This window comes from Paramormyrops kingsleyae, chromosome 1, assembly GCF_048594095.1.
Source record: "Paramormyrops kingsleyae isolate MSU_618 chromosome 1, PKINGS_0.4, whole genome shotgun sequence".
Taxonomy (NCBI): Eukaryota; Metazoa; Chordata; class Actinopteri; order Osteoglossiformes; family Mormyridae; genus Paramormyrops; species Paramormyrops kingsleyae.
The window spans coordinates 21149633-21174167 of record NC_132797.1 but is presented as its reverse complement, the minus strand read 5'-3'; the positions used below and the strand labels follow the sequence as shown (position 1 = coordinate 21174167).

Genomic DNA, 24535 nt, shown 5'->3' with positions numbered 1-24535 from the left:
GGTTCTGTTTACTGTTTTGGCCACATCCCTTTTCTGATGTCAATGGGTCAAATAAATAATCAGACACTTTAAGCTGCGTCTTGAGGTCATCTTTTGGGTCTGGATGTCATGTATTAAGGTTTATGTGCGGCCCTTTTGAGCCAAGGTTCTAACATAAAACAAGAATCACTTTATTTTAACTATATCAAATAGCCTTTGTTGTACAAGCACCATCACTGGAAATGTGGACTAGCAATGTGACTTAGCAACAGTGATAATGGATGTGCAACCATCAGTGTTTTCCTAATTATTTTATATATATTTAACCTAGAAGTACATTTCTAATGAGCAAGATTAAGAGAGCAAAACAGGCAATTTATCAAGATTATGAATAGTAACTGGAATGTTTTAATGAATTTTGACAGTAGTCTCATAGCAAACGTGTGACATAAGACATTAAAAGTGAAATACTGTTTATGTCACTTTATCATAACATTTTACTATATCATCAGATTATGACAGTAAGATGTCCTAACCTGCTGTGACATGTTTATAATAATGAAAGCATCATAAAAGGAGCCTTCAAGTGGCTTAACAACTGTACCAGATCTCTTTTAAACAACAATCAACAGTAACACCAATGGCCAATGATACTTCTCCAAAAGCAAGAGAACATTTCAGAACAGAGAAAAAGTATAAAACAAAATTCACAGTGTTTACCAGGTTATAATATTCAAGTTTAAGGTCAAAAGAAAAGACTTGCATTATTCTACTTCCAAAATGGAAAATAAAAACAATTCTAGCAAGTAATTCTATTTGTGTAATGCTATATGAAGACTATGCAGAATATTATCCTTTTATACAACTCTTAAAAGGAATCTATTACATGTAATATAAGAATATTACCAAATTCAATGTCCATCAGTCCATACATTCATGACTTTTCTAGACCAATCATCTAGTTGGTTAAGGAGGATGCATGCAGACCAACCAACCCCATAGCAACTATGTTACTCTTGGTGATTTCCAAAGTGAGGCCAGGCCAGTCAGGCATTTTATCCTCCCTGTATGCATTTAAATAGCTGTTCGCCTTGTATGTAGAACAGAATGTAAAGAGAGAAGTCGATTGAAGAAAGCAATGTTATCAACCTTCAATGAGATTATAACGCCACATTTTCAGCAGAAGACAAAAGATACATGAGAACCTTTATAAGGAACATTAAAGGGTTAAATGAAAAGATGGGGCTAAACATGAAGGGAATAGAGGTTACGACCATGGAAACTGCAGTCAGGTGTAGTGTTACTGGTGAAGGCCTACAGCTCATGACGACTATTGACTCTTTGAATCAAACCTCAACAATGATGATGAAGAGCCTAGAGTAAAGTCTTCAAAAGTACTGAAGTATCTCTAAGAACAAAGATTAGAAATATTCAGAATATACTATTTCCTATGGATGTGAAAGCTGGACAATGAAGAAGCAAGGCAGCCTTTGAATTGTGGTTTGGGTGAAGACTTCTAAGAAAAAGCTTTGCACCACAAGGAAAACAAACAGGATTCTTCATAAAATTAAGCCCAGACTTTCACTTGAGAAGACCCAGTGCATTGGAAAAGATCATATTACTTGCAATAGTTGAAAACAGAAGAAGAAAAGGACATCCAAGAAGAAGATGAATGAACTCAAAAATCTGAAGGCCTAGAGGAAACCAGGTTCTGAAGCAATGCAGTCTAAGAGTCTCCATCCACATCAGTTCAATGGTGTCTAATAATAATAATGGCTTTCGATCTCTGTTGAGTCAGATATTCCTAAGAAAAACTTCCAAAACAAGCCATTTTTGTACTGAATTCTGTTTTGAAGTTTAAAATCTAATGAATAGTAAAGCTGGTTTTATAAAATGTAGTTGACATCTCAAAGCAACAACTTGCTACATGTACTTGAACTTTCATTCCGATAATCACGGTAAAACCGTCAAATGCTCTCACATGTTGTCAAACTGTCTTCACTCCATGAAAATACATTTTACTGAGACTGGGCGGAAGAATAGAAAAGGTCAACATTAGCTTTAAAACACATTTCATTACATTGAAATGGCATTTCCATGCTTAACCTAGATTAAGAAAGCAAAGTAACATAACCACAATTGAACATCAATTATTAAAGGCTAATTTCAAATTCAACCTTTGGGTAAAATAAATTATTTTAAGCACTTCGAGACCGAGTGCTTTTTCCATTAAAAATATTGTGCTACTGCATTCTAAGATTTGCTACCCTAACCTAATTTGAAATGAACATTAATTGACACTCAATCCTAATTGTTAAATTACATCTATGTGAAGCAGTTTAACAAGGAAGAGCAAAAGCTAAATCACATGGAAAATCAGACGGAGATGGTTGATTCAGCTTTTTGAATAAAGTTAAACCCCAATACTATGACAGACCTTAGTATCCCAAAGCATAGAGAATCTTGGCATTGAAATAAAAAATATAAACAATCATCAATGGCCGTTTATACAAAAAGCATAAATTAAAAGCATATTAAAGCATACATGTTTGGCAGTATATCAATACATTCTGACATAAATACCATGTAACAATAAGTAGCATTCTTTATATATTACACATCCTGGTATCCAACAAGGACATCAACAATGTCTTCTTTACTGTTTATCACTGTGTTTATGCCCTCAAGGCCAAAATTGTAAAACTATAACTCTAAATCTAAGCTATATTTGCCCATATGAGCATCACGGATCATCAAAGATCTGTTTGTTTCTTCTTCCATTGACCCACGTCCTTCTTATTCACATTTTAGACAAAAAAAACCAACAAACAAGAGAAATTGGGATGCATTTTTTTTCTGAGAAAGTTTTAAAAGGGTTGATGGAATCATCAACATTAAAATAACAGTTTTGCACTGGATCAATGCTGGATTTATACACAAGAAGCTCTTTTAGACCTTTGTGTGAAGATCTTGCATTAAACATCTTAAAGATAAAAGGTGTCAATGTCTTGAAATGTACACTTGGCCCTGACACCTCTGGTGCTTCCAAACGAAAGGTAACCACTGAAAAAGAGCTTTTAAGACACATAAACTAAGTAACGGAAATGTCATTTAAAGGTCAGAGATCATTCCTGTGTGCTGCATTTTGGTTGTTTCTCATCATCAGACAGTCACTGGAGCCTTCAAAGCAGACTTCTATGACATTAAGCAAAGACAAACACAAATGAAATCAACCTATAACACCTCCAAAACACTTTCTGCTACACAAGCTGGAATCCCAAGAGTCTGGAAAAAAAAGGAATATTTCCTGAAATGTTCATTCCTCTTAACTCCACTAGTGGACCTCAGCCTGTACAGCAGTGGTCAAGCCCAAGTATTCAAAGTTCTCTGTAGCTGGCAGGTAGTGTCCATTAAGTTGAGACTTATCCATGGGGGAGAAGTTCTGTTGATAGTCTGGGTTGTCCAGGCTAGTCTGATAGTCACCGAGACGAGGCCGGGTGAAGGTGGCCCGGGGGAGGGTGGGTTGTGCTGTGTTCAGGTACTCGGGTCCCTCAGATATGCTTTTGAAGGATTTAAGGTACTCAACTTCTGTCTCCTCAACATCGCCCCCAACAGGAGAGGACAGACTGAGGCAGGGAGGCCCGGGATCTTGGTAGTTTGGATTCATAACGTCTGACAAAGCGGTTTCACTCTGGTTCACATATTCTAGAAAACAGGAAAGAAACACTCAGGGTGTGTATTAATGGACGGATGGATGAACTGATAGCGATGACCTGTTTTATTATTTAATGGTAGTATTGTCTCAAAGCACAATACTGTAGGTTTTACTCACTATTACTCACTAATTAGTTACATCAAACATGAAATCAATTCAGAAAGCAGATCCTTTGAGTTAGCTACAAGGAGATTTAAAGTTGGAAGAATTTACCTGGAATAGATTGCAGGTCCTTCTCAAAGGAGCCATCCGTTGGGTCAGTGATGTAACGGAGGATGAAATTGGGATATCCATTCTACGAAAAAAAAACAATAACAATACAAAATAAACTATCAAGTAAGCAATGTTTATTTGCTCAAGTTTGCCTACATATGAGATTAATATGAAATCTCAACAATCTAAACTAAGACAATTGTCACACATCTCTAGCAGAGGGCTTTGATGGCTCTAAAAAATCAGGTCTCGAAATCTCACCTATTGACATATATCCATTTATCAGTCTCAAACTAATTACTTCCCATTGACTGGTACACAAAATTTCAAACCTGTACTAATGCCGTTTTATCTGTTAAGAACATAAGAACATAAGAACATAAGAAATTTACAAACGAGAGGAGGCCATTCGGCCCATCAAGCTCGTTTGGGGAGAACTTAGCTAATAGCTCAGAGTTGTTAAAATCTTATCCAGCTCTGATTTAAAGGAACCCATGGTTTTAGCTTCCACTACAATAGCAGGAAGACTATTCCATACTCTGACTACACGCTGTGTAAAGAAGTGCTTCCTCAAATTTGTTTTAAAATGTTCTCCCGCTAATTTCCACTTATGGCCACGAGTTCTAGTATTTAGACTAATATTGAAATAGTCATTTGGCTGAACAGCATCCAGACCCGTTAGAATCTTATAGACCTGAATCATATCCCCCCTTAGTCTCCTTTGCTCAAGGCTGAACAGATTCAGTTCCGCTAACCTCTCCTCGTAAGACATTCCTCTAAGACCAGGAATCATTCTCGTAGCTCTTCGTTGCACCTTTTCTAAGGCAGCAATGTCCTTCTTGAGGTGTGGTGACCAAACCTGCACACAGTATTCTAGGTGGGGTCTTACCAAGGAATTATATAAGTGTAACATCACCTCCCTTGACTTAAACTCCACACATCTAGAGATATAACCCAACATTCTGTTCGCCTTTTTTATTGCTTCCCCACATTGGCGAGAGTGGGACATGGAAGCATCAACATACATACCGAGATCTTTCTCGTAATCAGCTACCTTTATTTCAGTGGAACCCATAAAATATCTGTACTGTATATTTCTGCTCCCTGCATGGATTACCTTACATTTATCTGTGTTAAATTTCATCTGCCAAGTATCAGCCCATTCGCTAATTAAATCCAGATCCCGTTGAAGCCTCTCTGCTGCTAGATTAGTATCTGCTACCCTGCCCACCTTAGTGTCGTCTGCAAATTTAACCAGTTTACTGTATGTATTCGTGTCAATATCATTAATGTAAATTAGGAACAATAGTGGTCCTAAAATTGAACCCTGCGGTACCCCACTATAAACGGAGGCCCACTGTGACATAGTGCCTCTAATAACTACTCGCTGCTTCCTATCAGTTAGCCAGTTTTTGATCCAAGCTGCCACAGTTCCTAAAATTCCTGCAGCTTTAAGCTTTAACAAGAGCCGTTTGTGGGGGACAACATCAAAGGCTTTCTGGAAATCTAAGTAAATCACATCATAGGCCTTTTTGTGATCAATTTCACTTGTAGCTTCCTCAAAGAATTCAAGCAGATTCGTTAAGCAGGATCTACCTCTCCTAAATCCATGTTGGCTATCCTTTATAATGTTATTTGCATCTAGGTAATCTACCATTTTCACTTGAATTATAGCTTCCATTATTTTTCCAGTAATGCTAGTTAAACTGATTGGCCTATAGTTTGCTGGATTACTTCTATCCCCTTTTTTGAATATGGGTGTTATATTAGCATGCTTCCAATCTGATGGTACCACACCGGCAGATAACGATTTCTGGAATATTAAAGTCAAAGGTTGGCTAATAATATCCCTCATCTCTTTCAAGACTATAGGTAAGATGCCATCAGGCCCCTGCGATTTATTTATTTTGAGTTTAGCTAGGCTTAGTATCACATCAACCTCAGTTATACATATATTGGTCATAAATTAATGTTAATTTCTTTTTTTTTTTTTTATATATTTTGGATAAATTCTTCAGATAATAAAAATCCATTGGATTTCCCCCAAAGACCCTGCACCTACAGCTTTGAAGAGTAACACTTTGTGTCGGTTACCATGGAGTTCAGAAGATGTGGCTGGGTGTGGGGAGTGTTGGGCCCATTGAAGAAACCGCGGTATGGGACGAGGTACTCGTCTGCGTCCACCACGTCCTCCATGTCCTCACTGCTGATGAGCGTGCGGTAGAACTTCGTGTCGGTGGGCGTCGGAAGGTTCATGCACTCATCTCCCTGCGGCAAAATCACATGCATAAAAAGCCAAAATAGCTTTGAATTAACATGCCAACTGCTTATTTAATGTCAGAGTTGGCGCCACAAAGGGCTCGGGGGGGGGGGCAGACCCCTACAATCAATTAAATGTGCCCCAAAAAGCAAATTTTCGGCCAGGACATCAGACTTATACTGGCACCGATATTACTCAATGTGAGAATGACTTTGCCAAATTGAAACCTATTATTATAAGATTATTAAAGAAGATTTACAGTTCCTGTTGCCTATGGATTCATTCACTTAATGGAAAGATAATAAGCACAAGATATACTTTACTGATATGAAAATGACTAAACCTTCTTTGATATCCAGAAATTAAATGAAGTAGTTAATTCTGCACTTGTAATTTTAAATCTGAATACCATGATTAAATTATTATGAGTAATAGTTTAACTTCTAATAAACAACCAAACATGATTGGCTGAGCAGTTATGTGTTCTTTTCCCTCATTTAATAATTACGATGTGCAATGTTTTAACTTGCAGTAAATTATCAAACCTGATTGGTTGTGCTGTTATTTATGTATCCTTTTATCTTATTCAATAATTGCAATGTGTAATAATAAACAAACCTGATTGGTTGAGCTATTATTTGCATGTTCTTTTATCTACATCAATAATTATGATGTTTAATGTTTTAACTTCCAATAAACAAACCTGATTGGTTGTGCTGTTATTTATGTATCCTTTTATCTTATTCAATAATTGCAATGTGTAATAATAAACAAACCTGATTGGTTGAGCTATTATTTGCATGTTCTTTTATCTACATCAATAATTATGATGTTTAATGTTTTAACTTCCAATAAACAAACCTGATTGGTTGAGCTGTTATTTATGTGCTTTTACCTGAATCACGAGGTACCGCTGTGGGTCACGGGCCATCTTAGAGAACTCAGCCACAAGCTCCCGGAAACGAGGCCTGCTCTCCGCGTCAATCATCCAGCCTGGCAGGAGCCCGACCAGAAAATAAGGCAGTAAATCACCATTCACAGGAATGCATCATGGATCATATTGCACAGTAAATCATGCCTTACGGATCCTATTATACAGTACATCAGGTCTCATGGGAATGCATCATGTGTCATGCTACAGAGTCAGTCAGGCCTCAGGGGAAGATTGGGCTTCACTGACTCGACACCTTGCCATTCACCAAAGGAGCCATTTTTATTAGGCATGACAGTTTTAAAGATACATAACATTTATCTGGGTAATCTGAATGTGAGAATGCTTTTGGGGTTAGACAAAGAGACACTCACATAAGGTATTAAATTGCGTCTTCAGAAGTTAAAAAAAAAAAGGTCTCCCTGTTATTTTCTGTATTAACAAAATCTAATAAACATTAAACTATTGTGATATTATTCCAGAAACTATGGAATTAAGGGAAAAAAGGCAACTTCACAGAGGAGTAAAATTTCCATTTAATTAATGTATGAGCAACAATATGTATAGGATACAAGTCAGTGATTTGTGATTTTATTTTCTTTTTTAAAGTTCCCAAGGGCCATAATTAACCAAGTTTCTGTGAGACATCAAGCACATTCAATGAAACAAAAATTTATGGTAGGAACTTTTGGTAGAAACATATTATATGAGAAATGAAATAATAAGATGCCTGCTACGGTTATTAAAAGAGCATTTCTGAAATCGACGAGCACAAACATGCAAATTTTACCGTTATATTGATCTGAGTCAGTGACTGAGGCTTAACATAAAAACACCGGCAGACTCACATTTAACCATGATCATGTAGACGTCGATGGTGCAGATAGGCGGCTGTGGCAGGCGCTCGCCTTTCTCCAGGACCCCTGCGATCTCATTGGCTGGGATGCCGTCGTATGGCTTTGACCCAAAGGTCATCAGCTCCCAAACTGTCACGCCTACCAAGCAGAACCAGAATCAGGCTGAGAGCAATTGTCTCAGGACCTTGGGCTTTGCTGTCTCAGGCCGTCAAAATAATTACAGTATGAGCGAAGAAAACAAGCAGAAACGTAAAGGCTGCCCCAGGGGAGAACCAAACTCCCAGAGCTGTCCTGACAGGAGTATAGCATCGGAACTTGTGAAGATGATTTTATGCAATGATTGTGCAAGAACCAGGAGGGGCTGGGATAGGGGGGCTTTTCATGTAAAGTTCCTACAAAAGGAAAATGCACAGAAGCCCATAAACACATTTTGTTGTTCTTTAAAAATTCAATTGACTGAAGCTGTGAGATTTATGGCACGTTTCAGCATTTACGATTGAGTCCTTCTCAACATTCCGGGGAACACAAAGGCAGGAGCCGCTAAGCTGCATGAGCATGTGCCAACCTCTCAGATGCTGCTTTTTACCAGGAAGCAGCTGATTCATCATATATCACACATACAGGTTAATAAACCCGTCTCAGGGTCTCCCTGGGAGCACTGAAGGTTTACGAGAAGAATAGGTCTCCTGTCTGTGGTTGGACTCTGCCAAATTCATTCATGCTTGATAGACGGTAAGGAACTCTTGGGCTTTGGGAAAGAAAGAGGTTCATTCGGACTGGATGTGTGGGATACCCACATTTTATGGGGAAAAACAGAGGCTGATTACTGCTCTGAGTCTCAGAAGGAAGGGGACCTACAGTGATGTACAGACTTGCTTTGTCACTCTTCAGAACTTTATCTTTTATCTCCAACCTTTATCTGTGGATTAAATATATGCAACTACTGCAACAAAGTAGATAGTCATACACATGGTTTTGGGCACAGGCTGCATATAAACTATCAACTTTAATGTAAAAATTAAGTGGACTGTACATTGTCTCTGGCCGGATAAGTTTGTAATAATTAATAATAATACTGTAATAATTAATTAATACTGGAGCTATATCATAAATCTTGCACCAGCAGTGTTGTGTGACCAAGTCTGGAGAAATGTTTATATATTTGTTCTGGTCATAAAAACTAAACTGCTTTCAGCTGAGTGATTTACTTTCGTGGTGCAGATTTCTCTTGGAAAAGTAGATTTACATCAGCATTAGGTTTTAAGAGCTTGATCAATCACATTACACCTACCAAAATAATGCTCGCATTTTGAAGATGACATTTATACAGGAGACCTATATGGCCTGTATATGCACATATATGCACCTCAATTTTGCCTATATGTGGCATATATACGCATATATGCAGCATATATATGCATATATACTGCATATAGGTTTCATATATGCGCATATATCCTCATATACAGTAGGTTCTTTCCATGTGGGTTTGCAGTACTTACCATAACTCCACACATCACTCTGATGAGTGTAGGTCCTGTGCAGAATAGACTCCAAAGCCATCCACTTGATTGGCACCTAATGACAGAGGCTCTTAAAATTCATGCTTTTTGACTTTTATTAAATGTCAGTGATCATGTTATTATTAAAGTGATAACATTCTGACCAGCTGTTTTGTTGAATATTTTCTGTAGAAGCAATATACAATATATGGCTCACTTCAATTCATGAAAGACACAAATGAGGAAGAACAACCAGTGTCTGTGATTGGAAGGTCGTTGATTCAAATCCCATAGCCAATGTCACTTTTCGGTCCGTGAGCATGGCCCTTAACCCCAGCTGCTCTAGGGACTGGCTCACCCTGCCTTCTAATCCTGACTTGTAAGTAGCTTCTACAACTGTGTATTACATAAGAGAATCTGGTGCCACAAATAAGTAAAACTTACCTTCCCACCATCGGCGTGGTACTCCTTCTCATCGGCGTTGAGGAGCTTGGCCAGGCCAAAGTCGGTGATCTTGACGTGCTGGGGGGTCTTCACCAAGACATTCCTGGCTGCCAGGTCACGATGGACCAGGTGACGCTCCTCCAGGTAGGACATGCCCTGAGAAGAGGAGAATCAAATACCATCAAGTCCACGGAATGGCGAAACTGGCATTTCATTTCAAAGTATTCTGTAAAATATTATCGCAATTAAACATACATTACAAAAGTATTGGGTCACACCTCTTAATCACTGGTATTTCATTCAGTTGTTTCATTCAGACCCATTAACACAGGCGTATAAAACCAAGCACCCAGCCATGCGGTCATGTTTACAGAAATGTGTGAATCGTTCTGAAGAGCTCAGTGAAGTCAGGCATGGCACTGCCATAGGATGCCACCTTTGCAATCAGTCAGTTGTGAAGTTTCTTCCCTGCTAGATAATCCACGGTCTACTGTAAGTGGTATTGCTGCGAAGTGGAAGTGTCTAAGAAAAACATAAACTCAGGCATGAAGTGGCAGACCACGAAAGTAACAGAGCGGGGTCGCCAAATGCTGAGGTGCATCATGCTTAAAAGTTGCTAATGATCTGTTGACTCAACAACTGCAGAGATCCAGTCTTCCTCTGGCATTAAGCCCAGCACAAAAACTGTGAACGGGGAGCTTCATGGAATGGGCTTGCATGGCTGGGCTATGTTTTAGAGAATTGATCTTTTTTTTTCAAAAAAAGAATTCTTCCTTTTTCTTTGCATACTTTAGTCTCTATAAAGCCATAAGATTTGTATGTACAGAGAACGCAGAGGAAGGCAGTCTGCTAAACACACTCCGACACAGATCTCCTCACCGCGACGTCCAGATCGCCTCACCTTGGCGATCTGCACACACCAGTTGAGCAAATACTGGGAGCCCACGTTGTCCTTGTTCTCCTTGATGTAATCCAGCAGACAGCCGTAGGGCATCAGCTGTGTGATGAGCTGCACAGTGGAGGTCAGGCAGATGCCCAGCAGGCGACAGACATAGGGGCTGTCCACGCTGGCCATCACGTAGGCCTCCTGGAGCAGGGCATGATGGGAACACAGCTATGTATCAAACATGAGCTAAGCTAATAACAACAATGAAAGATGACATCTTCTTCTTGCATTTTAAGCAGGGGCAGGCCCCAGATCCTCCAGCCCTCCAGTATCACTCAAAAGCCCAACAGAGGACTCACATCCAGGATCTCCTTATTGGCTTTGGGGGTTGTGGCCTCTCTCAGCACCTTGATGGCCACTGGTATCTTCACATCCTCTCCTTCTGGAACCCACAATCCCTGGAAGAAGGTTATGACCATAGCTGAAACATTTAATTTACATAATTTTCTACAGTACTATATAACTTTCATTTTTCACATTTTTATATTAAAGTAATTCTCAGCATGAAAAATGTACAAATATATCTGTGCAGTTTTTGATAAAATATATCTGTGCAGTTTTTGATGAGTGTATAAAGGAGTTGCAGTTTCAATGTGTTTCTGTTAATAAAATATCATACCATGCAACTTATCATAAGCAGCCTTGTATTTAATTAGTAATAATGTGCTATTACCTTATAAACGGTCCCAAAGGCTCCAGAGCCAAGCACCTTGACCTTCCGGAATTCCGTCTCCTTCAGGATCCGGAGCAGCGCCTGGTTGGGAGCCTCTCCGCTCGGAGTCAGTGGCTCGACTAGCTGTCAGATTAGTACAGAAGCACATCAGCACTTTTGAAGAAACATTTCAACGTGACATTGGGACAGCCACTGAAACCTTGCACAGCTCCCCCTCCATTGAAAGGCCCTGATTGGGCCTCTCCGTGTCGCACTTGTCTCAGCTCGCTCTCTCATTGGACCCTTAACCCATCATCAATGGCCTATGAGGACAGCCATTTAAAGGTCCCATAATTTGCGCCTTACCTCTCTCACTGAGACCTTAACCTATTGTTTCCGACTTGTCCCTGACTTCACCCTCTCTCCGTTAAAAGGCCCTGGGATTGGCCTCTCGCCCCCTCTCTCATTGGACCTTTAACCTCTGGTTTCTGACTTGTTGGCCAATCAGGACAGTCGTTGAAAGGCCCCAGGATCGTCGTCTCACCTCTCGCTCCTGCAGCAGCCGCCGCAGTGTCCTCTTCCTGGCGATGTGTCGCCTCCGCAGCAGCACCAGGACACCCAGGGAGAGGATGACGAAGGCCAGCAGCCCCCCCACCACGCTGGCGGCGATCAGCGGCAGCCGGGAGCCACTGCGTGGCCAGGAGACATGCTCAGGTCACCATTAGATCACCATATACACCAGCTCACACACATGGCACTCACATCATATTTGCCGTGATAATGTCAGGCTCACTGCTATGGTGATTACTGCAAAAGCTACCAAAGACTTTTCCTAAACTACTTTTTTCATATGAAGCTACTTGTACTGCATACTAAACATCATTAAGGGACTTTTAAATTATCTCATACTCAAATACTGGTCATGGTAGATGTCCTGAATATCCAACACATTACATCAATGTCAGAAAAATAGTAGGTTTTATTCCAGGTTAAGTGTGGTGGTATAAGTTCTCAATTATCTCCCAGGTATGTGAACCTGTCTCTGTGGGAGGAACTGCAGGTATGTTCTGGTACTTCTCAATTTACTCCTTGATAAATGCATATGAACATGATAACATGATTTGAAGTATATAATTTATCAAATCAACTGAAAAAACAAAAAGAGACTTTTATATATCAATGAGAGTGTGCTTTTTAAAGTTTTAAGTGAATATATTTCTGGTGGACTAGCATCCTGTCCAAGCTGCACTCCAGCCTTGCATGCTTCCGTTCCTGGGATGGGATCCCCATGACCCTGACCAAAATCAGTGGTAGGAAAGATGGATGGACATTTTCAGTTTGAATGCATGGTTCTGAACCTTCATCCTCACCTTTTGGTGTCACACCCTGCCAAACCTGGACCAGTGCATCTGCAAAACAGTTAAGAAGGACATCAGTGCCGCCTCAGTTGACCCCAAAATGGCTGACATGTTGTGTGTGCGGGACTGAGGCTAACCCTTGCGTGCAGTTCTCATGGCATGACTGGCAGACCTTCATCTTATCAGCATACTTCCAGATGTAAGTGTCCCTCTCCCCCGGCACACCAGAAGGACACTTGGAGACGCAGTGGGAGCCATCTTTGAAATGAGCACACTCTAGGCATTTATCGGGGCCCTGGAGAGAGAGACCATCGCATCAGTAGGAAGAGACACACCTTGTGGAGTGTAATATGTAGGGACAGCAGGAGGTGTAGTGATTAAGATGCTCCCTTTCTCTATAAACTGAATGTGTTTTTCTTCAAGTGAATTTGGTTAAAGAAGCTATATAGCATGAAAATAACTATTATGCTATTTTCTAATAGTGATTATATGAGTTAAGGCTAAGGATATGGCATTGGACGACAGACCATTGCATGTCATACCATTGCATGCACAGACCATTGCATGTCATACCATTGCATGCACAGACCATTGCATGTCATACCATTGCATGCACAGACCATTGCATGTCATACCATTGCATGCACAGACCATTGCATGTCATACCATTGCATGCACAGACCATTGCATGACATATGCTCCTGAGATTCAGGGGAAAAAGTTTTGCAATTCTGATTTAAAAAAAAAAAAACAAAAATTGTGTGGGAATGGGAGAAAGTATACCGCACATGTGTTATCATCATAAAGCCAGATGATCACATGATCACATTTCCTCCTGCATTAAGAAGGCCCACCAGTGCCTATACTTCCTCAGGAAGCACAGCCGGCTCCCTACTGTTTATTACTGGTTTTATTACTATTATATCACTATTTATTTTGTTTAGTACTGTCTGCATCCTGTACATATCATAACTCATCTTTGGTACTATCTGCATTATGTATATATCATCATTTATTTAGGTTTTATCTACATTCTACACTCCCCTCTTTCTGTCTGGTTTATTGTATTGCTGTTTTTCTTCTTATTTTTACCAATTATCTTTTTGTTAAGCAGTTAGAGAGTAGCAAAATGCATCTTGTTAAACTCCGAAGCATAATGACACTAAACTTAATTCAATTCAATTCAATTCAATTCAATTCAATTCAATTCAATTTCAATTCCATCCAATTCAATTCAATTCAATTCAACTGCCGTCTTTAAGAAACAACAAAACTTACTATAGTGACATAGAGTATGAGAAATATGAGGAAAACACATAATGTCCTCTGCAGAGGACAAAAATTAACTGTTGCATATCAGATACATGGTGAAGTGCTTGATGCCAGCAATTGGCTGGAACATACCGGGCCGTGGCATGTCTTTGTCCCGTTCTGAAGCTTGCACTCCGCGTCACACTGCAGGCATGTTGTGTTCTCCACATACTCACGTGGCTCCCTGTAAGTCAGACGGTAACCACACTAAAAACTGCTCTTCCAGTATCTATTATGCAGAATAACATACGCCACATTACTGGGCAATACATGGACTTACTTTACTTGCCTGAAACCATTAGAACACATAAATTTTATTTATAAACATAACTGGATTTCTTACAGGGCAGGGGCTTAAAAATACAGCTTAGAGTTTATAATTACATTAGACAAACTTTATAAATTGCAGGAAGACATCATTAAGAAATAACTAAATGCAGCTCCTCTAGCAGAGGATGGTTTCAATCCATCGACCTCTGGGTTATGGGCCCAGCACGCTTCCGCTGCGCCACTCTGCTCCATGCGCAACCTTGTGTGAAATTACCCCTAACTGAGACTGCTGTACTCTAATTCAAACAAATGTACATTTTTCCTAGTGCTCTGTCTCCTTTGGTGTGAGAGATGGGCCTTCAGAGGGTGTCACAATGGACTGATATGTTAGTTAATGCGGAAACCCACTCACAAAGGCTTACAGCCCAGGGAATGACCACAGAAGGAGCAGCCAGATGTCAGACTATATGTGGGATGAAATATTTCAAACCTCATATAGACCTATTTCCTCAATTATTTCAATATTATAATATTATTTTGCTGTGCACAAAGTGTACTTTTATGGATTGGCTGCAGATGGCACTATTGGGGTGATTTTTTTGTGTAACATTCAACAGTTTTAGCCTTTTTTTAATGCACTTAAGCTTATACTTCCTGCTGTAGCAAGGGAGGTTTTAAATTTTCCTCTGAAATCACTATAGAGTTAGTATTTTGATGATATGATGCTTCTTGGAAATACAACCTCATGTCATAGACAAATGTTCAGATTCACTATTAGTTCACTGGAATAATCATTAATTTTGTTTTGCTTAAGGTCTGTTTTGTTCTGAGTATTGCAGTTCTCATCTGCAATTCTCATTCATATAGGCATCAAAAATGTAAATTATTCTCTTCTTTGCAGCAGTGAATTGACCTGCGATGTACTGGGCTTGAGTCCAACTGGAGTGTACGCTTAAACAGTGGCAGTATATGGCTGTTTTTGTGACATACCATTGGGAATTCCCACAGGAGAACAGCGAGGCAAGACAACGACGTTGCAAGAACATAAAAATAGCCCGGAAAATTGGGGGATGGGGGTCATTCAGGAGACGCAAAGTACAGCCAAGAGCATCGTGAAGATGCCCCTACTTGCCCAGGTCAGTGAAAGCCCTGCTTACTCTTATGACATCACCAGCATGGTGGCATCCATAATCACTGCTATGCTGCTGTAGCATGAAATTAACCAAGGCTTGGGTTTAGAGGAAACACGAAAGTCATTATTCAGTCACAGTGGAATGGAAAAACTGTGTGCGTGTGTGTGTGTGTGAAGGGAATCCCTTTATCCATCGTTAGATGATAGTCTGTCCTATTATAAGGTTTGAGCCATGCATGGGGATGGTAACATAGGAATTCTAGATACTGTGGCCATTCCCTCCTTGATGACAGACTATGTCTGTGCTGGAGCCATCTGGCCGTCTGTACAAGGCCATTGGCAGTGGCAGAACAATAGGCAGTGCAGCCAGTGCAGCTAGTGCATCCAGTGCAACTGCACTGGGCCCCCTGAGAACAGAGGGCCCATGGAGGTTCGATGGGAGGATCAAGGGACGATCAGGGGGCTATTGATCCATTAGTTTAAATGACCAATTAGCAGTGTTATGAACTGCTGAGAACAAAACAACACATATATCCTTTAACTGTCTTGCTCATCGTCCCATCTTTGTTTTTTCTTTTTTCTATAACGAGGCTATAAAGGTTCATATTTCATAAAGGTACCTGGTACATATGTAACATTTAACTGTTTGCGTTCCTGGACAACTGTCCAGAAATGAGAAGGGGCCCTCAAAAAATGTCTCGCATTAAGAAAAAAATCTGATTGGACTGAATACTAACACCTGATAAACTACTAGCATTATAATACATATTATTTGGGAATGATCAATACAGTTGAATTAGAAGTTCTACCCAACTGATCAAGCTAATCAAGATGACTACACTTGTTAAGATGTTACATTGGGCTGTCCATCCATCCATCCATCCCAGAGCATAGGAACTGGGGGGAAAGGGGTGGGGGGCATGTACACGCCCCCCAATACTTAATTTGGCTTCATTCATCCTCCCAATAAACAGACCTTTGCGTGATCCCCACCCCAATATCAAACTCTCTCCTACGCCATTGCATCCATCTTCTAATACCTGATGCTGATTTGACTCACGAGGGGCCTGGAGCCCATCCCAGGCAGCACAGAGCAGACGGCAGGGATTACAGCCTGGATGGAATGCCAGTCCATCACAGGACACATCCACATACACCACTATACTCTACGGGCAATTTAGGGACACAAATTAGCCTGACTGCATGTGTTTGGACTGTGGGAGAAAACCCACACAGCATAGAAAGAACACGTAAACTACACAAACAGTGCAGAGGCAGGATGTGAGCCCCCAGCAGAGAGGAAGGATTTCGATGTGGCGTGAATCCGCTGTCCTTACTGTCTGCGTTAGTAATTATTTTGCCTCCCATATTTCCATTTGTTCCAGACATGAATATATATTTTTTTAGTTTATTGAAGGAGAATTTCTCAACTTCTCTCCTACGTGGATCACAGGAAAAAATTCTGCAAAGGTATAGTGTGAAAAGTGCCTCACTATGTGCTTCAGTGCCACCTTAAAAATACCCACTGCCCCGGGCGACATAAAATTACAATACTTCTCTCTAATCTGAAGTTCTTTCTTTTGTTGTGTTTAAGTCATGATTATAGTAAAATCTTTCAAATGAAAGTCCGTTGCATATATACTGATTTAAATACCGAGTTACTCTCCAAAAGCTGTTCTGTTGAGGAGAGTCAGGTGACTAGGTATATTTGTGTTTATTAGTGACATTAGTCACTCTAGTTCTCAGCTACCTGTTATCTGGTATGATGCGTCAGTCCAGCATAGATCTATTAGCTTTGTGCTCCCAGCTGCTGGATGTGGTATTTACATTTGCCTCGTGATGGCCTGAACTACGCCCTGTCCTCACTAACCCCGAAAAAGGAAATATTGACAAAAAACCTGTTCTCAGCTGACAAGTCACATTGTTTTGTTTGGCATACTTGCTGGGGAAATTCTGATAATTATATAACAATTAATTAATAAATAAAGCAATTTTTCGTCATTGTACTCTTGAAGCATGAATTAACGTGGTATCCCTGTATTAATTGGAGGATTCATCCGCATCAGCAGTTTAAATATTTTTAGTGCTTTCATTAATTACTGTAACTTTCATGAGTTATTTTGTGAATTTACATTGTGTTCTCCATTTTAACGGTATGTTGTTTACAGTAATAACATTGGCTGAACAAATATTGCGTTGTGTTTTCTTTTTTGTTGGATTATGCTTAACCTAACAGGTGCAAACGTGTATATTTTGATTTTAAAGGCCTGTAAACTTTTGCTGGTACTTCATAGATGAACAAATGCAGTGAACAACTGATTTGTCTCTGCACTAGTCCAGGTTATTGGTCAGTTCTGCATCTGTGAAATCATCACTTTGCTGCCCCTTTTGCACATGGTACTCTTATGCTCGTTTATCGTCTTAAGACGTCTTGCAATGTGTATCCTGAAAATTTGTTATTTCTATTATATTATTTCATTTTGCATATATTGTACTGTGATGAGTTTCTTCTTATTGGATACTTCAACAGGTGGCTACCTTTCGCGGCCAGCTTGCTCTCACCTACAGAGACCAAGTTGGGGGAGGCGCAAAGAGAATTTCCCCAAAGGGATTAAGTTTCTATTATTATTATTTATTACAGTGTTCTGAGTTCTGAGAATCACTCTTACCCTTAGTCACTAGTGCACAGTGTGAAACGATGCCAAGTCTCAAAAGAACAAACTATATTTTACTCCCTCTAAATAACACATGACCAGACAAGAACCCTGCCACTTTTTACTTTATTCACACTGACAGAGCAATGGGGCATGAACGCATTTACAAAAGCACTTCATAAAGCTCGAGTGCTGGCTGCAAGCCCAGTCTGTCAATGCAAGGTGCTGTCGTGTTTACCCGCCTGAAACGCGGCAGCATCTTTGAATCATATCGCATTATATCAGTGTCCCAGCACTAAATACCCCCCCCCCCCCCACCCGGTTCCTTTTCCCTTGGCCTGTTACTCTCACACAGCATGTTCTTCCCAGCACGCTTGAGCAAATATTGCCAATACTTTTCATGCCTTGTGCATCTCCCAATAAGAAATGAGCACAAACAAACAAACAAAAAACATTTCACAAGAAAGCAGGATAAAATGCCAGCTCATCTCATTTTTGAAGGGAAAGATGTATCATAGTGAACTGGGTTAAAATGAAAATGCAACCAAGTGCATCTTCCCCATACGATCCCTGCTAAATGTATTCTTTTCTTGTGGTGATATAAAAGCTGAGTTAAAAAAAATCCGAATCACTGAGTAATACTTTAGTAGTATTACTTAAGTACTGACTTGCCACCTACCCGAGCAGAAGGTTACAGGCGGCCACACAGCGCCCCCTACGCATGAAGTGCAGGCAGCTGAAGCACATAGTGGGCCCCGGGCCCCAGCATCCCTCCTCTGTGCACATGGTGTCACACGTGTTGTTGTGCAGCTCTGGGAGAAATCACACAGAAATGTCCATTATTCAGGGGCTCTGTAGTATCCGAAATGCATTTTACACTGGGGCGACAGGAATATAGCTACTAATTTCTTGTTATGCTAAGCTACCATTGATTTAGCTGATATCAGCTATCTCGTAATTTCTGTAGCTAGTTTCATAAACAAAATCTGCAAGACAGACTTACTACACACTGTGGACTTTGCATTGCCCTCCACCTTAGACCTCTGCTTGTCTGATCTGAATAGCATCCTCCACTGCTGACCACTGGTGAAGCACAGTTTGGGGTTGTTCCTGATGACCACATCTCCATCACTGATCTCCGTCAGGGCGTGCAGACCCAGGTGGGTGATGGAAATGTTGAGTGCAGCAAAACTGACCGTACCTCTGGAGGAGACAGATGGCAGGAGTAAGAGCTCCTTCAAAGGAGCACTCATGAGCACGAGGATGGTATGAGTACCTACAGCAAACATATATACTATGCACAATGAGGTATTCTATATAGAATGACAGAAAAGTATTTCCTGTATCGGAAATTGTATGAAAATCATACATTATGCATGTTAACATTGTTAAGAAACTGATTATTTGACTGTTACTTGTACTGGGAATTGGGTTGATTCTTTTAAGAATCTGTTGCATTGGTATTTTTTCTGTTTATACAGCCCATAAATTTTAAATTAAAAACAAGTGTGCTGATTTTAGCAAAAGTAAGCTTACAGCTGCTTGGTTCTTCCACGAATTATTTCCAAATTTTCAAATGGACTGAGGGAGGTTAGACGTTCTGGCCAAGACTGAATCAGCAGAAATCCTTTAAAAAAGGAAGAGTAAGCACATTGGGAAGAGGACAAAGCTTATTCCGCCGTCTTCTACATCAGATAAAAGGCTTTGATCTTACACATAAATATAAAGCATGAACTCATTAGAAATCGTGTTTGTTTTACCGGAAATTTCTCTCACTGTCTTGAAGATGTTGAGTTTGGAGGGATCCAGTTTCGGTGTTTTGGTGTAGGTGTCACTGAGGAAACATTTTTTCATGTTTAAATGAGATAAATCAAAAGCTAGACTGTATTTTTTATTTTTCAAGTCAAGCCATTTAAAAAAAAAGAAAATTCTGTCAAGATTTATGTTTTGGTTTTGACAAATATAAAAAAAATCTACTGAAAGGTTTCAATAACCTACCCATTAAATGTGGTTGAAATGATAGAAACATCCCCGTTAATCTTGGTGCAGTTTCTGAAAGAGTCTATATTTGATGCGTTGATTGACAAAACTCCAGTTAGCGGTCCCATTCCCAGGCCGTTGCACACTGGGAACGAAGCATAAAAAGTAGAAAATAACTCATAATAAAATGCTTTCTTAGGCATATCACATATGTTAGCTATTCTGTATGGGCTGATTGGTTTTTCATTTTCTAGAATATAATGTGGATATTTTCATACAAAAATTCACATGGGAAAAGAAGATACCATAGAGAATAAGAACCAAGTACAGGTTAAAAGGAGAACTGGAAAGCAGGGCTGGGTCAAGGCTATGATTCATGTCAGACACAATAGTTTTGAGTCCATTGGTCAATGGAGTCAGACACATCTGGTGGTATTTCTGGGTGTGAAAGTTGAGTGAAAACTTGCTGAGCCTTTTTTATGCATTTTTTTCAAAGTAGTTTCTTTTAATGCCAAACTATTACCCTAACCCCAAACTTATAACACCAAACTCTAACCCTGAAATTCCAAATTCTAACCCTACGCTAAACCCTAACCATAACACTAACCCTACAACGCCAGTCCCTACACCTGACCCAATGCCAAACAGTAGCCCTGACACCAAATTTCAGCATCCTTGCTTTTTTACTCAAACAAAAAGCTACATTTGTTTATTACAATACGATACTGTAGCGCCGGAGCATGCTGGGAATATTGTAAATAGCCCCTTGTTCGTATAATTATAAATACTTGTTGTATTCCCTATTGTGGCATGTGTCCTTGCCTGTGTCTTCAGTGAACCGTCTCTGATCCTTGCGTGTGTATAGTTATTGTGTAAACTACCCTTACAGTCCAACATCAGACCTTAGGGTGTTTCCCCATTATGTATGGTTTGGGTGGTTGTTTGATGTCTGTGTTATTCGTTTTAAGGAGTGGCAATTAAATAAAGGCGAAAATGAAAGAAAAAAAAAAGAAGGTTAATTATACTTGCCAGCACACTGGTTATGACATGTGGTCAATTTGCTGGAAAAAAAGAGCCTTTCTGTGGAAACATGTCTACCCATTTAAGCATTTCCAAGGATATATGTGTGTCTGACCCTCCTCCCCCATGTCATTACTGTACATAGTTTTATGCAAAGTACAAAGATATTGCACAGGGAACCAAGTTTAGCTCATTTTCGGCATTTCCTTTCTGCATTCTGTTAGTTGGACGACTCTGGGAATCCAAAAATCTGGATGATTTATGAGAGATGGACCTTTCAGCCTACCTTTGGGACACGGCCCATCGCATTTCTTGCACTTTCGGACCCCATTCTCATCCGCCTCGTACATGTCTGCGCTGCATGTTCGAACGCAGGCCCCGTGATCAGTCACCACGTAGTTATCTGGGTAAAAACAGAGCGACACGTTCTGTGAGGGTCACATGACACCATATGAGCTACGATCCTGCTACATTAACTAAATTTCTAAATTTGCTCCATCCAATTCCCCTTTTATACTTAAAACAATTTCATTTGTGCACAAAATGTATTACCCAATGACCCTGAGCCAGACTGGATGGATGAATGGATGGATGGACAGTATTTATCAGTACCTTATCAATAAGGTCCTGCAAAATCTAGCACAATAACATAAACACATAATTATTTAATAATGTATTATTTATGGGCTCACAAAAATACAATGGTACCATGGAACATGAACTTAATTCGTTCCAGAAAGCTGGTCGAGTTGTGATTTGGTCGAGATCCAAGTCGCATTTCTCTATAAGAAATAATGTAAATGAATTTAATCCGTTCCAGACCCCCAAATGATTGCCTATTTAAACTTATCTACCTAATGAAAAAAAGCATTAACAATCAATATAAAAGTAATACACACATACAAAAGCAATAAACATGAAATAAATGACAATCTCATACTCCGCACAGAGAGCAGACATACGTGCACCACCTTCAAATCCCGCTATGATTTCCTTTTTAAGTTCCACAGTTACTCTCACTACTTTCCTCTTCGGATTGCTGCTATCATTGCTCACTTTCTTAGGGGCCATGATTACTGTATCACTAAATGTACTGTAGATAAAGCACAAAAAAATTCACACCAGACACAGCTTTCGCATGTTGAATTCGGTCATGAGGTATCACAAAACTGAGAGGGATTCATAGGCATAAGCAACCCAGGAGGTCCCTTTGCCCTTGTAGATGCGTCTCCATCCGATCACTTTAGCAGGTCTGTTTTGTTTTGTCGTGCTCCGAGTTTTCAGTTGAGTTGCGGCTAGATTTTTCTAGACTGAACCGTTCGAGCTCCGAAATGGTGGACCTGAACGTGTCTCGACCCATACAAGTTTTACCAGGAATGGATGAGTTCCAAGATTTTGTTTGTGGTACAAGTGGAAAGTAATTCAACAGATCCGCTCGACAGATTCAACAGAGGCGTTCGAGTTCCAAGGTACCACTGCAAATCAAAGCAAAGCCGTAACCTGTCCTAACACACCGTGGCATGAAGTTAGCTGAGACTCTCTTACGTGGACAGTCCTTAACACAGGTGGCCCCGAAGCTGTACTTCCTGTCCGGATTGACGACCAGCTGGTGAGTGTTAGGGTTATACAGCATGAGGGGGGGGCAAGTGTCCTTGCATGTACTGTCATCCTGGAAGTCTCGGCAAGCCTGAGGGCCACATCACAACAATTAAAAAAAAAAAAAAAAACGTTGAAAAATAAAATAACTGTATATTGCTTACATAAGAACAGAAAAAATATACACACGAGAGGAGGCCATTCAGCCCATCAAGCTCGTTTGGGAACGAGCTTAACTCAACTAATAGCTCAGAGTTGTTAAAATCTTATCTAGCTCTGATTTAAAGGAACCCAAGGTTTTAGCTTGCGCTACACTGACTGGCAGACTTCATTATCGCCAACCCCAAGCTTTCATTCCCTAGACAGGGAAAGGGCTTTGAACTAAAACCCTGATGGTTTAAGGCACGGGTGTCAAACTCCAGTACTGGAGGGCCGGAGCCCTGCACATTTTTGGGTTTCCCCTCATTTAACACACCTGATTCAACTCCTTGTGCTAATTACCACACAGCTCTTGAGCTGAATCATTTGTTGTGGAATGGAAAGAACTAAGCTATACAGGACTCCCAGGACTAGAATTCGACACCCTTGGTTTAAGGACTGAATCACAAACTATACCCCCATAACCAAAGACTATGTATGATATGTACCCACTATTTATTGATTTAGTGGGTAATTTTATCAAAAGCGATCGTAGCGGGATTAGCCAGTCCCCGGAGCAGTTGGAGTTAAGGGTCGTGCTCAAGGGCTCAACTGTAAAATCAGTCTGCTGACCATGGGATTTGAACCAGCAACCTTCTTATTTCAGCATCCTAACCTGCTGAGCCCCACATAGCTCCCTGAGGTCAGTGTTTCTCAATCCAGTCCTCCCAGCTACCAACACACCTGTACCACGTATTCAGTGTTCTTGATTGTTTGGTTAATTCTTGATTGTTTGGTTTGTTCTTGATGATTTAACTCAGGAGTGCTGGGAGCTGGGAGGGAGCAAAAATGTAGACTGTCCAGCAGCCGCCTGATACTGGGTTGAAAACACTGCCCTATCTGATCGCTGGTGTTTAAAATATGACGTTCTCACCAGGCAGTCTGTCGGTCTGGGCCCAGTGCATCCTGCAGCACAGTGCTCGTTGCAGCAGTCGCTGGGCTTGGGACCCTTACACCTCCGGGAGCACTGTTCCGCGCAATTTAGCTTGGTGACTGCAAACACACATGCTTCCTGGATTACTGTCATCTACAGCCTTACCGTACTCATAATCCGCTCAGTAATTACACACTTTTATACTCATGTGGATTATTACCTTAAAAAAATCTATCATTTCACTAATTATAAACCCAGAGTCCTTTTAGCTACAAATGCTTTTTGTGATATTACACAATGGCTACTTTGTCATAAATGGGTTTATTGAAACAGGAGCCGGCAATGATTGATGTGAGAAGTGATGTGTAATTACAGGTTTGACAGTTTTCTGGGCCTGGTGCCCAGCACGATCCATTGAAGCAGCCAGGGTCACACTTTTCACCTGTCAAAAACACGGAAACATTGTAAAAGACATCAGCTACTACGATAAAACTACTTATTTGTAATATAATACGGAAAAACCTACCATTCAATAAACAACAGTAAAATAAGCTGAAAAATATGTCATAAAAGGTGCCATTCATCCATACCACTTTAACTGTTACTAAACTTCTGACTGACTTCTAAAACACTTTCAATTAAT

The 24535-nt window shown here is 40.3% G+C and overlaps 1 protein-coding gene across 1 annotated transcript in view; it reads right to left on the bottom strand.

Annotated features, from left to right (window-relative positions):
• Window positions 1–364: 364 nt before the first annotated feature.
• Window positions 365–24535, bottom strand: part of LOC111841598 (epidermal growth factor receptor-like) — a 71197-nt gene continuing 47026 nt past the window's right edge. Inside the window, exons 5-27 of the mRNA XM_023807456.2 lie at window positions 24266–24334; window positions 23893–24011; window positions 22770–22911; window positions 21511–21627; window positions 20223–20349; window positions 19985–20058; window positions 19761–19851; window positions 19228–19427; window positions 18904–19036; window positions 14262–14352; window positions 12995–13152; window positions 12870–12908; window positions 12044–12188; window positions 11521–11643; window positions 11147–11245; window positions 10803–10988; window positions 9902–10057; window positions 9458–9533; window positions 7947–8093; window positions 7063–7160; window positions 6002–6175; window positions 3908–3989; window positions 365–3684 (exon numbers count right to left, since the gene is read on the bottom strand). Coding sequence (XP_023663224.2) covers window positions 3314–3684; window positions 3908–3989; window positions 6002–6175; window positions 7063–7160; window positions 7947–8093; window positions 9458–9533; window positions 9902–10057; window positions 10803–10988; window positions 11147–11245; window positions 11521–11643; window positions 12044–12188; window positions 12870–12908; window positions 12995–13152; window positions 14262–14352; window positions 18904–19036; window positions 19228–19427; window positions 19761–19851; window positions 19985–20058; window positions 20223–20349; window positions 21511–21627; window positions 22770–22911; window positions 23893–24011; window positions 24266–24334 — 3017 coding nt within the window. The 3' untranslated portion in view covers window positions 365–3313. The remainder of the gene's footprint in view (window positions 3685–3907; window positions 3990–6001; window positions 6176–7062; window positions 7161–7946; window positions 8094–9457; window positions 9534–9901; window positions 10058–10802; window positions 10989–11146; window positions 11246–11520; window positions 11644–12043; window positions 12189–12869; window positions 12909–12994; window positions 13153–14261; window positions 14353–18903; window positions 19037–19227; window positions 19428–19760; window positions 19852–19984; window positions 20059–20222; window positions 20350–21510; window positions 21628–22769; window positions 22912–23892; window positions 24012–24265; window positions 24335–24535) is intronic.